At 48.0% G+C, this 13,497-nt stretch overlaps 3 protein-coding genes across 3 annotated transcripts; 1 reads left to right on the top strand and 2 right to left on the bottom strand.

Moving 5' to 3' along the window:
- On the bottom strand, nt 1-2,557 carry HD556DRAFT_1311192 (uncharacterized protein; the record flags this gene model as incomplete). The annotated part of the gene is made up of 10 exons (XM_041300515.1): nt 1-75; nt 206-396; nt 419-601; nt 629-765; nt 923-956; nt 1,357-1,383; nt 1,733-1,747; nt 1,982-2,047; nt 2,177-2,348; nt 2,435-2,557. 10 exons carry the CDS (start codon nt 2,555-2,557, stop codon nt 1-3), a joined length of 1,023 nt encoding a protein of 340 aa, XP_041156646.1.
- Nucleotides 2,558-4,124: 1,567 nt separating this feature from the next.
- On the bottom strand, nt 4,125-5,675 carry HD556DRAFT_1311191 (kinase-like domain-containing protein; the record flags this gene model as incomplete). Its single annotated transcript, XM_041300514.1, has 8 exons — nt 4,125-4,352; nt 4,403-4,624; nt 4,671-4,708; nt 4,760-4,790; nt 4,853-5,032; nt 5,082-5,144; nt 5,200-5,415; nt 5,466-5,675. 8 exons carry the CDS (start codon nt 5,673-5,675, stop codon nt 4,125-4,127), a joined length of 1,188 nt encoding a protein of 395 aa, XP_041156645.1.
- Nucleotides 5,676-8,905: 3,230 nt separating this feature from the next.
- On the top strand, nt 8,906-13,341 carry HD556DRAFT_1311190 (uncharacterized protein; the record flags this gene model as incomplete). The annotated part of the gene is made up of 10 exons (XM_041300513.1): nt 8,906-8,938; nt 9,003-9,373; nt 9,438-9,585; nt 9,636-9,713; nt 9,767-9,964; nt 10,021-10,051; nt 10,193-10,425; nt 10,482-10,695; nt 10,794-10,915; nt 11,140-13,341. 10 exons carry the CDS (start codon nt 8,906-8,908, stop codon nt 13,339-13,341), a joined length of 3,630 nt encoding a protein of 1,209 aa, XP_041156644.1.
- Between the last annotated feature and the right edge of the window lie 156 nt (nt 13,342-13,497).

The raw sequence follows: 13,497 nt of genomic DNA, 5'->3' as shown, positions 1-13,497 counted from the left end.
TTACCTGACGACGACAAGGAACGATTGTTGAAGGGCTGGAACCTGTAAGCCATCCTTGTTATTTTTTTCATTGTACTGATATCACGCAAAAACAGCAAAATATTCAAGAACGAGAATGGACGTGACGTGGCTAAAGACAATGCGGATGAACTTGGAGCCTCGGGTGCTCGCAAGGGTGGCAGCGACTTGGCTCGCTTGCGCACACAAATGGCAGCTCGTAATGCTGCTGCGAAGACTCGCACTCTGGACTCAGAGCGCCCAGCTGCACCTCTACATCGCACATTGCCCACTTGAGAGAACTCACCCCCTCCTCCAAGCACACCTCCACCTTCTTCACCGGCTCATGATAGCCCTCGTTGTCCCACGCGGTCAAGTACGATTCCCATTCGAGAGAACCTGCCCCCCCCTCCAAGCACACCTCCACCTTCTTCACCGGCTTGCAGCATCCCACATCCACGCCCTATTCCACGTTCTACGAAGCCAGCTGTGTCGAGTCCATTGGCTACCCGAGAGAATTTACCGGCACCTCCTCCTCCACTACCACCGTCACCGTCACCAGCTCCAGCTCCAGCTCCACAGCCGGCATCTCCACCAGCAAAGACTCCACCGCAAGTCAATGGCAACTCACCTGGTAGTGAACTGACGACCTCCGAGGAGGAAGAAGAACCCCAGCCAAAGCCAAAGAAGCAAAAGGCAGCACCAGCCAAACGTGGCAAGGGCAAATCCAAGGCACGAGCAGTCGAAACTTCAGATGGCGAGTCTGAACTTCCAACCCATTCAACCAAGCACAAGGCAGCCATATCCGCTAAGAAGAAGCAGAAGAAATAACTGCTACTTCACATCCGGAACTCCTGTTTGCACTCTTTCCTGTTACTTTGTCGTTTCCGTCATTCTCACACTGCATGCGTTGTCGACGACTTACAATACATTACTTGCACTCAAATCACTTGTACTAGCTGGAAGATAATCAATGTCGTGTTGTATCTGAACGAGAGAAAAAAGTCTGACTAAGTCTGAGCGGCATTCGATATCTGAATAAATCTGAGCGGCACTCAATATCTTTATTAGTCTGCGTGATACAAAATATCTAAACTGCGCTGACGATGTCAATCTCGATTGACATTGTCACTAGCGTTCATAGGGATTGTCAGACAGGGCCGGGTTTTGGCTGACATCGCTGACATGGATGATGGCCTAGTCATTGTCTGATATGGCCAAGTCTAGCCGTGTCTGAGTTAGGTAATTTTGGTGATGATGGCTATCCTGCATTGATCCTGCAGCAGTGCAGCCGAGCGACTCGATGCTGACTAAGCAACTCAATGTTCTATGTATATACACTCAAGCATGTCCATATACCGCGGAAACTGTTACCGCCGTGGTACTCTACGAGGTGTACAGTAGTGTACGAGATAAAGTGAACAAGTATAGTACGAATATCCGAAAGTCGTGGTGATTTTTCTTAGCTTGCGCGTGCGTCCGGACGGCATGAATCGCCGCATGATGCTGATTCGATATGATAGAATTCCTCCACTCAGTTCTCGCCTCGGGCCCAGGGTTAATCATCTTAACTGCTGCAGGTGCGTGACGTGTTTTGGATGCGTGCTCGTATGCAAGCACCTTCTTGGTCGGTGTTTACTAGCCGTGATGCCTGCTGGACAATATTAATTCCTGAAGTTTCCTTGTGTATTTATCCTCGCACCATAGGCAGGGCCCGTGAGCTATTGACACTCACTGGTATTCCATTGAACTGCAGGCGATTTCGTTCGCATACAACCAAAAGACCAAATGGAACAGGGATACAATGTTCCGGTCACAACGAGGCACGTGGGATGACCACTAGTAAGACAAGACATGGAGTAACACAAAACACCGAATAAAGCTAGCGGTGCAGCAAAAAACAACCTGTATGAAATGTTCGGTCCGTGAGCATGTTATGAATGTGCAGATGTACGTACTGGATTTCAAGTGTGCTAAGGCAAACCTGTCATAACGAGCGGAGGATTTTCGAGTGTGATCTCCAGCATTGCATGCAGGGTGTCATCGCAGGCTACATCCTTGGGATTGCTACAATAACACAGTCAGTTGAAATCGTCAGAGGAGAAGAGTGGCAAGATATGTTGCTCGCAGCAATCACCATTCCAAGATGAGGATCAATTTGAGGAAACAAATGACTTACTTGCATATACCTTTTTGAGCGGTGCTTCACGGCCAGGTTCCCCTTTCTTTGTATGAGTTTTCTGGCCAGAGTAAAGAATGTGTACAAGCCGGAAGATTGTGCCAAGAGAGACCACAGCTAGCAACCCATTTCCCCTTAGGCCCCACATTAAAGCAGAATCACCATATACGTCCTGCAGAAGATACCATAATCGTATGAGTGTAAGGAACAACTTGAGAGATATGAACTTATACCACGCGCAACAAACTCGTAATTTACTTCTCGTGTAGTCAGGCACAGGCATTTCTGGAACTTCTCAATAATGAAGAAGGCAGCGAACTGGTAGTCGTCCATTTCTCCCCCATCAACCACTGCAACCTTAGCTAATGAGTTGTCATACATACAAGCGCTCTCAGGCGAGTATTACGAAGAACTTACCATTGGTATTTTGCAAACTTCAGGTCCGAGAATAAATTAATAATGCATGCTTGCTAGTTCGCATGAATGCAGGACGTAGGTCGGAAGCTTAAGCGCTTACATAAGATTAATCAGCTGACGCAAGTTTGGAAATATCAACAAATTTTGCCTTATGTCAGCAGCACACCTTCCTAATGTGTGAAATTATATTCTGCTCGTTCACAAATTACAATTGCCCAATATAGTGCCATGTGACCTTCGAGAATCGATATTACAGGAGTTGGAGAGCTCTGCAGCTGAGTTTACGAAATTGAGATAGAACAGTGGCACGTCTCTGCTTGGCGAATATGGGCGTCTGTACCCGTTTTGAACCAGTTCATGAACGCCGTTTCTTCTCAACAAATAATAATCATCCTTACGTTTATAAACCCCTTGTACCTTGCATACACATAGATCTCCGTAAGACCGTTATCCCGGCCCCGGCTCAATTTAGAGGCCGCATGTCCACGACGATCACGATATATATTAGTCTACACTATGTACATGCGCTAGGTAGTATAAGTGTATATGAACCCAGCCAAGACCCTTGGCAGCCAATGCTGACCCCGCCCACCCCCTGAAAATGGGCGTCTGTCAGAAGCTTCCGAAATACAACCCGGTACCCTGGTGTTTGATCTCGGATTCTTTTTCTCCACACTGAAATGCCTACCCCTCAAAGTTTGTGCCCTCCTTCCTGTCACAGCCACAATTTCCTTTGATATTTTCACCGCAGCCTGTTCTAAATGTTGCTTTCCCCGTAGAGTACGTAGTACTTACAAATAGCCGATAAAGTTGCGTTAATTGTTCCTAGCTTGCGTTTGGATGGTGTCAGCGGATATGATACAATCACTCACTCGCTCCTTTGCTCGTAACTCGTTACTCAATCTGCCTCGAGTTCCTACCCTTCACTTCCCTCTCTGAGCGGAACACGATGCTAAAGACGTCAATTGATTCGTGATGCAGTGACCTCCGATGGAACCCCACCTTTGAACGTGGAACCCCAGTTTAGAAAGGGGGAGCTTCATCTTACTAAATTGTATGTCTTCCTCCGAGTCTCGGACCCAGGATTGATCGTCTGAGCTGGAGTAGGTGCGTGACGTATTCTGGATGCGGCTGATCGCATGCAAGCACCTTCTGTCGGCGTTTACTGGTCGTGATGCCAGCTGCTGGACAATATAAAATCTATTAATTCATCAAACATCGTTGCACGGTTTTATCCTCGTACCATAAGCGGGGCCCACGAACTATTTATCTTTCTCGTGGTTATTCCATCGAACCGCAGGCGATTTCATTCGCATGCAACCAACAACCGAAAGATCAAATGGAACAAGGATGTAAGGGTCCGGTCACAATCAGGCACGTAGGACGACCACTAGTAGTAGTAAGATAAGACAAGGAGCAACATGAAACACCGAATAAAGCTAGCGGTACGGCAAAACACAGCCTGCATGAAATATTCTGTCTGCGAGCGTGTTATGAAACGTGTGGATGTACGTACTGGAATTCAAGTGCGCTAACCCATATCTGCCATCCGTAGCTCAGACTCGATACATTCTTCCATTTCCTCAATAGTTGGACGACTGGCAAGTCCGGGAGGAGACCAACATCTTTGAATAAAACTCCACTGTGCACTAGTGATGTTCGTTTCTGGAGGACATTTGGGCTTTACGCCTCTAGAAGATAATACAAGGACACGGATGTTATCCTTGACATCGTAGTAAGGTATTGATCCCGTGAGCAACTAGAGCAATATGGTAAGCGGGTGATGCCACGAGGCGTGATATACTATACCTGCAGGAGAACGCTGCCTATTGAATAGATATCAGTCTGCTCCGTTGGGATGCATGGGTTGATTTCGCCTTTTTGGACGTCGAATAACTGAGGATCGGTCCATCGCACCGCAGAGCGGACACCGCCAGATGGCTGTGGCAAAGATGGGATTTCTGCGAGCAACGACATGAATCCGAAGTCGCATAATTGTGCTCTACCCTCATCGTCGACCAGGATATTGAGCTGGACAGGTATCAGCGAACCATACTTCTAGGGACAGTTATCTTACTCCAGATATATCTCCGTGCACAATGGAATGGGCGTGTACTATATTTAAAACCAATGAAAACCATTGCCATGACGAATGAAAAAACTTACGATAGCCAAGGCCAGCTACTACCTGTTTGGCCTAATGCCATGCAAGTGCAAGAGTAAGAAACATCATTTCCATCGAAAAGGCTAAAGTCTCACGAGATCAAGCTTGGTAGTCAACGACAAACGATGATTAGCGATGTAGTCATTCAACGACCCGTTGTTTACCCAGGGCGTCACCAGTGACGGAAAGTGTCCGAAATCGTATGCAATTCCATATAGTGGCAGCACGTTTGTGTGGAGTAATTGCGCCCAAGATGATATTTTACCCATCAGTTTCTAAGTCGTGCGTAAGCGGCTTTTCCTGGACACAAACGAAAGAACGGACTTGACGATTATTACTTTTTTCATCCTCATTCGAAAATGGAATTTTCAATGATTTGACCGCAACCTTTAAAAAAAAGTCATTTATGTTGTGAGGATTCTGATATGTAAAGTTCACTCACATCACGCTTTTCATTGTCATGGGACCACGTTGATAGCCAAACATCACTGTACGTACCCGACAACGTAGGGTATATTTTCTGACGAACGATTTGGCTGGTGAGATCAGGAGCGGAGTTGCACTGAGGTTCTCCCGCGGGATGCCGCTGACAATTGACCGGAGTGGTTGGTGTCCCGGGCCACTTGGAAGGATCTGGCAATGAATTTATGGAGCTGTTCTAAATTCAGCCAATAAAATCTGAGGGAAGTAATTTGTGTACTCAGGAACATCAGTGTCGTGGATGACTGGACCCGGAACGGTGTCTTGCGGACTGGGGTACAAGCCTTCAACAAACGAATGGTGAACCATCTGTCGGTAGGACCATCGCATCAACGTCAAAGGTAACTTTACCACTAGTTCGAAATATGAAAGCAGATCATAAACGCTGAAACCGCGTTGAGGAGCTGTAGGGATGTGTCCCGGCAGATCGTTGGACATGACCTGTAACTGTTACAAGCCAGTATGTGGGTGTTAGAAATTGAACGCTGAAGGCATGCGGCCATATTCATACCTTTCGACGGGCATGCCATGAATTCAAGAAGTGGGTATTTCGTAAGTCTATCCACACCACGCACAGTTGATCGGATTCACAGGCCGGCTGACGCACCTTTTTACGTCGAGTCAACTCGGCGGCTCAAAAGGGCTCAATTCTAAAAGTTCGAGTTCACTTGGATTCAAGCGCCGCCAAACCTTGTCCTTAAACCTTACGGCGCAACACTTGGTGCAGTAAATTATATAGAACCGCACGCCCTAAACCTCGTCATTCGCATTCATCAGCTCACCCTTGACATTCCTGACCCTTTCCATAGAGTATAGACTGCTCGTAGGTACAAGTCCCGTTTAGGACAGGCTTGAAGCTTGACCGGCCGAACTCGGCTCGAATTGAGCAGACCAGTGCGAGAAGTCTCAAGCGTTCGTAAGACGCTTATATCGTTCATTTCGGTGGTGCACGTACACTAGCTTAGCGTCAAGATGGCCAATCGAGTCAGGCATTGGTGCAAACTTTGTTTCTAAAGTTTTATTACGGTAGCTTTACTGTGTCAAATTGCAGTATGAGTTTTTCAATGCGGCTCGCTACTTTTGCCGGTACTTTCGTCGAAGTGATGTCAGGCGTATTACAAAATGTCACCTATAAAGTAGATCGAGATCAGCTTCCAACAGGTGGGAAACACGAGTTCCTTAATGCATGATGGGCTCCCAACACAGGCCCTGAACGCATGGGCATCAGTGGTAAAGACCTCGACCACCGCTTGGCAGCTCTGACGCCACCAGCGAAAATCACCGCTGCTCCGAATTCTGCTTCCTCATCTTCGTGTCCCACCCTCTCCCACAAAACTTGGGTGTGTAGTGTAGTCCCCTTCACAATATTTACATAACATTATGAACCAACTCAATTTTTGGTGTCTGCTTGACTCAGTGAGCACTGAGATGAAGATGCAATATACAAATTATGACTACCAATATTCGACAGGAACATGTATTTGGACAGTAGGGTGGTATCCACTAGGTGGGACTACATGAAAAAATATGAAGGCGCCTGCTGCGAGGTAGCGGTAGGAGAGTTAACTGGTGGGGAAAGACAACAAGGGAGAAAATCTCGACAACGAACGCGAAGGGGACTGACGCTAGATCTTGACGCGGACATACTGCTTGGTCGTGATGCGCTGTTCCGAAAATATTTGACCGGCGGCGACGGCATACTCATTGCGAGGCGGGCGCGGAATTGGTGTAACTTAAGGGTTATAGCGGGGACGCAGAGAGGTGGTGCCATTCATGAGCACTAGGGTTGGACAACAAAGGCAGAGGATGCTGTTCACAGAAACCGTGAGCTTGACGAGTAGGACAATGAAGACGACAATACATAAAAAAAGATTGGTACCACAGGTAGGGTCCAACTTGAACCTTTACTAAATAACGTCAGTCGAACATGTCGCTACTAACATGGTTTCAGAGAGCCGATCTATTTCGGAATGCTAACAGGTCACACATCACTCTGCTGCGAGGCCTGTGGACATAAATGATACTAGATGTGGAAAGGTAATTTCAGTGCGTATGAAAACCAGGCTCACTACAGGTGTGACAATTCATTCAAACAAGCCTACACAGAACAAGCTTTGGTTTGATTAGTATGCCTGCGTGAATTCATGACGGGGATTGAAAGACTCACCGGGGTCAAGAAGATACCATCATTTTAATATCAGGTGGTTCTGATAAGTACTAGAATAACTAGGGATTCACTGGTCCTAGTAGGTCAGGGCATTCGCGGATTGGGGGACGCACCGCTTTTGTTTAGTTGCAGAGCTGGACAAACAAAAGGGTCCCACCTTTTACGATACTTGGTCGGGAGAGATACCCCAGAATGGCACTGGACTGCGCAGCTTTCTCATTCGACGCTGTCTTCGGATACCATTCTCACTATGGTTAGAAATGACCAGGTTCTAGTAGCCCTGAGTGGAGCCTGCGAGTACTAATGCTGAGCTCATACTGGCATGATCCGAAGTAACAGAGACGATGTTAAACATACCATGAATAGTCATACCAGCAGTGAGCTCAGAGGGGTGTCAGACACAGCGTCAAACGAGCATGATACCATGAAGTTGCGCAGTTCAGTCACGTGCGAAAAATAAGCGGCGGACTTAGAAAAGAAGACCCTAGTACTAACCTAATTCAATTGCATATGCGTATTCGAATGCCATCCTTAGTAGGACTACGGTGGATGGCCGCTGACCTGACCGATCGATCAGCGGCAGGGATAATCGATACCGAACCAGGGTGCACAAAACTCAATTTGCAGAGTAAAATTCAGTGGCCCCCAGCCCAGTGAGCGCTTGTTCCGCGAACATCCGAATATGATAGGCTAATTCCCCGCGAGTATCAGACATTCTTAGTAGGCCATTGTGTACCAGTATGGCCCGGGTATGTGTGGTATGCCACAACTACCAGACTCAAATTCATGAACACCAAGTTGGATTTCACAGGGGCATTCAAACCAGCTTGTCGCATCCATGACAAGTGTTCATATCCAGTAGGAGCGTTGTTCGCGGAGAAGCACTGGTTGGCCGCTGCACAGCACCGAGTTGTACTCGTCTGAGCTGTTCTTGTGATATGAGAAGCCATGACTTTTGTGGAGTTAACAGCATTGTAAGTACCAACACTATTGCAGTAAGGACACCTGATGTTACAAGGGTCTACCAGATGAACTCCGCAAACCTACACCATGATCAAACCTACTCCTACCTGCCACGGTGAATTCGTTCATTTGGGATCAGGCTCAGCCGCCGTGACCAAAGTGATCATCCACTGAATGTTTTTAGAAAAATTGCAGCCAAGATCGCATGTTCTGGCGCGTCAGAAGATTCGAAATGAGTGGTCGTGCTGATATGTGGTGGCAAGTTTATGTTCACTGCTTACTTCTGTGAAACTTGCAAGGATGCTCCCAGTCTAATAAATATGAGCTCGCTCTCCACTTGCTGTAGCTCCTCACACTTTCCATTCTCGAAAGAGTTACCCAGTCTTCTCTTCGTTGCTACCCCAACATCATGGCACATCCAGTTGCGGAGGATTCAGAATCTAACGGCGAGTAGTGTTCTACCTGATGGATCAACGCTGATGACGAATGATTAGGAACTGACTTGATGAGATGGCTGCGCGTCAATTTATTGCCGTCTATGTCATACTTCACTAGGGAGAATATCACTCCAGTGAGTATTTGCTTATTAGCGAGCGCCCAGTGACAGACATTCACCGAATTCTGTATGCCGATAGGGCAATGGTTCTGATGATTCAAAAACAGTCCTGGATTCTCTCCAAAGTGGCACTGACCCTGAATCGTCTTATGTTACCTCGCCTTCTGGGTCGCTTTCAACATTCGAGGACCCTGCTGTTGCATGTGAAGCCCCTCACTGCGAGAGTGATCTTCGTTCATCGCCGACGCAACATTTCCCAAAAATGGGCAATGATTCCGATGAATCAAAAGCTGTCCTGGATTCTCCCCCAAGTAGCACTGACTCTGAATCGTCTTATGTTACCGCGCCTTCTGGGTCGCTTTCGACATTCGAGGACCCTGCTGTTCCATGTGAAGCCCCTTCCTGCGAGAGTGATCTTCGTTCATCACAGACGCAACATTGCCCAAAAATGTGTGTGTATTTCTCTCCGAAACATGCATCATTTCGAGCTGAGGCTGAATGTCTTTATGTCCAGGGAAGTTGACTTCAAAAGATACGGCAAGGAACCTAAGAATCTCACAGCTCATATTTCACGCACCCAACCGTACCCCCACAGCAATGGCGGATTCGGCAATATTTGGAAGTGTATATTGGAAAATCCCTTCCTCCGAAACGGTACTAAAGTTCGTTGACTAATTGGTTTGCTTTCCAAAAATCAACTCAATCCTAACAGGTATCCCCGCAAGACGTTGCAGTGAAGGCTCTCATAGTGCAATCAAGGCGTCCAGAGGATATACAAAAATTGACCAAGGTTGGTTCTTATGCAGTCGATGTATATGGCATCTACCATCGCTCTCTATCCAGAAACTGCGCCAGGAAGTCTTTGTTTGGCAAAAGCTAGAACACAGCTATATACTGCCTCTCTATGGCATTACGGACGATTTTGGCATCCTCCCAGCGCTAGTGTGTCCGTGGATGAAAAACGGTTCTCTCGGTGAATATCTCAATACGATGTGGTGTGAGCAGCAGCCGCCGCCCGAAATGCATATCCTCTTTCTTCTTGTGAGCACTTATTATTTGTGTCTTATAACCGCATCCTCACATCAGTCGAAATACAGCTCTCCCAAGTCGTTTTAGGTCTGCAGTATCGTGAGTGAATTTAGTTGTGGCTATGTGACCTCATTTCGACGATACACGATAAATCAGTGCATTCTAAAAGCATTATACACGGAGACCTTATGCCTGTATGTCGCTGTTTTTTTTTCACCAGTCAGTCCGTGTTGCTCATAGAATTACAGCCTAATGTTCTGATCGATGAGCACGGGGATGCTCGCCTTGCGGACTTTGGTCTGTCGCGCCTGCTGGCGGATCATGAGACGTCTTTCTTCGCATCTTACAGATCAGGCGCAATTCGTTGCGCTGCTCCAGAAATCATACCGCTTGATCTTGAAAGTTCCGACGAATGTGCTAGCAAGCCAAATGAAGCGAGTGACATTTATTCATTTGGTTGCATTATGATGCAGGTAACGCCAAGAGCCTCTTATCTTGAGCGAATGAATGATTCCAAATATTTTATTAGGTGCTATCTGGCCGCATCCCGTACTTCGACATAAAGGCAGAGTCTCGTGTCATCGTGGCCAAATCTAAAGGCATTCTGCCAACACGACCCGCATCGCCTGTAATTGCCGATGATCACTGGTGCTATATTGAACAATGTTGGTCGACGCAGACCGAGATGCGGCCTTCGGTTGATCAAGTTCTGGGCTATATAAAGGGAGAGCACGACAAACAGAGTTAGCTGTTCCTGTTGGTGATACAAACGAGTTGATCTCGAACACCACGTTTTCTCGTGTCCTTGCATTATTCCAGTGCCACTTACATCCTGACTTAGAACTCCGCGACATTCAAGTTGTTGATGGCAATTTCATAACGACATTCGGTTCCGTTTTCAATTTGCAAAGATTTGAGTCTCATCGACTCATCTCTGTGCTGAGTGATGACGAGAGCTCTCAGGTATAGTGGAGTCATCGTGACTGACGACTCCGAGTCAGAATGTCACAGCCAGTCTGGCGGTTTATAAAGAGCACCCCATTACTCAGGGGATGTCTTTGTCTTGCTCGTCTTGCCACCTGCACCACAACCCAATTTATCAGACCTAACTCATTTTTTCTGCCGTTACTGCAAGGATGTCCACAACTACCACTATGACTGCCCCCCTTGCTGCTGCTTCCTCCCAGGATGTCACTCTCCCCGCTATCCCTGAGCTCACCAATCCCAACTTCCTTGACGTTCTCCTTCCTGTTTCTGAGGATGCTAGCCCTGTTGAAATGATCACCGAAATTTCTCCATCTCATCCCAATGCTATGATGGATGCGCTCCGTTCGACTGCTCACCACAAGCTCACTGAGAATTATTCGCCTGCCTTTAGCTCCACTCTTTCGGCCACACTCGATGCATTCAATGGCATACGTCCTGGTGTATCTGGGTCTGTCGTTGATGACTATCTTTTCAAGGCCTGGGCTGAAGACCCAGCTCTCACCCTCCGAATCGTCTGGTCTCTCAGGAGTATCCATGATGGCAAAGGCGACAAGGAGCTCTTTTACATGGCGTTTGGCTGGCTCTTCCAATACCACCCTCGCACTGCTCTTTCCAACCTCCATCTTCTTGTAGAGCCTGTCTGTACTCGCCTCCGTCCTGTCAAAGGCAAAAGTACCAAGAAGCGCGTGAACATGTCTCACGGGTACTGGAAGGACCTGCTCAACATCCTCGCATTGGCCACTGTCGACGAGCTTCATCCTGCCCCTGATCAATTCAGCTTCCTTCATAATTATACACCTCGCAACTCTCGCCCTAAATTCAAGTCTAATGCCGAGCAGGAAGCATGGTCGAGGGAAAGGCGCGTTCAGACCTATGGTATGAACCACGCCCGAATTGTGGAGAAACTACGGCAGCCAAAGTATCGTGCTCTGTATATCGCGGTTTCCAGGCTATTCGCAGATCGGCTTGTCAAAGATGTCTCGATTCTTCATGAGCTAGCCTCCCTTCCAGCGGATGCAGAACAGAAGGACCGCGTATCTCTCATATTTTCACTCTCCCTAGCGACAAAATGGGCGCCCTCTCCTGGGGGGTCGCATGATAGGGTCACAAACATCACCTCCGCTATCTGCATCCTCCTGCACCATGCTCAAATCACATCTTGCCTTGCGCACAAAATCCCTGTCACACTTTCCCCCAGTGCCCTGGAGTTGCATGTCTTGCGTTCCTTCCTCCGCCGCCACATTCTTTCACCTTCTCGTCGTCTCAAGTCCCTCCCCGAGCCTCTCATGTCCGCTAATCGCTGGTCCGAAATCGTCTACTCCCGTGTTTCATCCGTCTGCATGGACAACAATAAGGAACATTTCTTCAATCACGATCCTGACCGCTTTGTTTCTTACCTGACAGATGTGGAATCAGGAAAGAAGCAGATTAGTGGTGCAACGCTCCTCCCGCACGAGCTTGTCATGCAGGCCGCGGCATGCGTGTACCATTCGCCAATGAAAAGGAAGGGATCCCTGAAAGATGCCATCGAGGAGCACAAGCGTAAGCTCGCGGAGACACAGGCGCGTGTGGTGGAGGCACAGTGGGCAACGCTCCTCGAGCGTCTGCGCGAGGCTGGGGAACTAGACAGCTGCATTGCCGTCTGTGACGTCTCGGGGTCCATGGGCAGTGTCAACTATTCCCATGGCGGATCACGCCGGTCCTTTGTAGATCCCATCTGGCCTGCTATTTCCCTTAGTCTCATCTTGGCGCGTCTTGCGAAGCCGCCTTTCAAGGACGCGTTCATAACTTTTTCTGAGAATCCACAGATGGTCGTACTTGATCCTGAAGGCACTGTTTCACTCGTCGAGACGGTGATGAAGATGTCGAAATCTGAATGGACCATGAACACCAACTTCAACGCCGTCTTCCTCGACCTCCTCCTCCCGCTTGCCAAGAAGCACGCCGTGCCTCAGGACCAGATGATCAAGCGGATCTTCGTGTTCACGGATATGCAGTTCGATGCGTCTCAGCAAAACACTCCATCGTACAATTCGGACGAGTTTCTGGTGACTGCACCGAATGCGGCAGAGTGGGAGACGAACCATGATGTCATCGAGAAGGCGTACAAGGAGGCAGGGTACGAGATGCCGGAGATCGTGTATTGGAACCTGTCCACCGCGGACCGTTACCCAGGTATCACTGCTCCTGTGACCGCCGATCGGAAGGGCGTTGCGTTGCTGAACGGGTACTCGCCGTCACTGTTGAAGGTGTTCATGCCAGGTGGAGAGGAAGAAGAGGAGTGGGAGAATGTGGTTCAGGACGGGGAGGAAGCGACGGTGACGAAAATGCCCACTCCTGTGGAGTTTATGACGATGGCGTTGGGGAGGAAGAGTTTCGATGGGCTCGTTGTCATTGATTGATGGTTTGGTTTTCGTCACTATGTATCACTAGCATCTCTCACCACGCATTTAACTTATTTGTATCATATTCAATGCACGCACTTCTCATCCAAATATCGTGAAATTCAAGTTCTGAGCTTGCAATAAGCCTATCTAATCGCAAAACCGCCAATTAAA

The sequence above is a fragment of the Suillus plorans genome (assembly GCF_016647745.1).
Source record: "Suillus plorans strain S12 chromosome Unknown HD556scaffold_57, whole genome shotgun sequence".
Classification (NCBI taxonomy): domain Eukaryota; kingdom Fungi; phylum Basidiomycota; class Agaricomycetes; order Boletales; family Suillaceae; genus Suillus; species Suillus plorans.
This window is presented reverse-complemented; position numbering and strand designations above follow the sequence as displayed.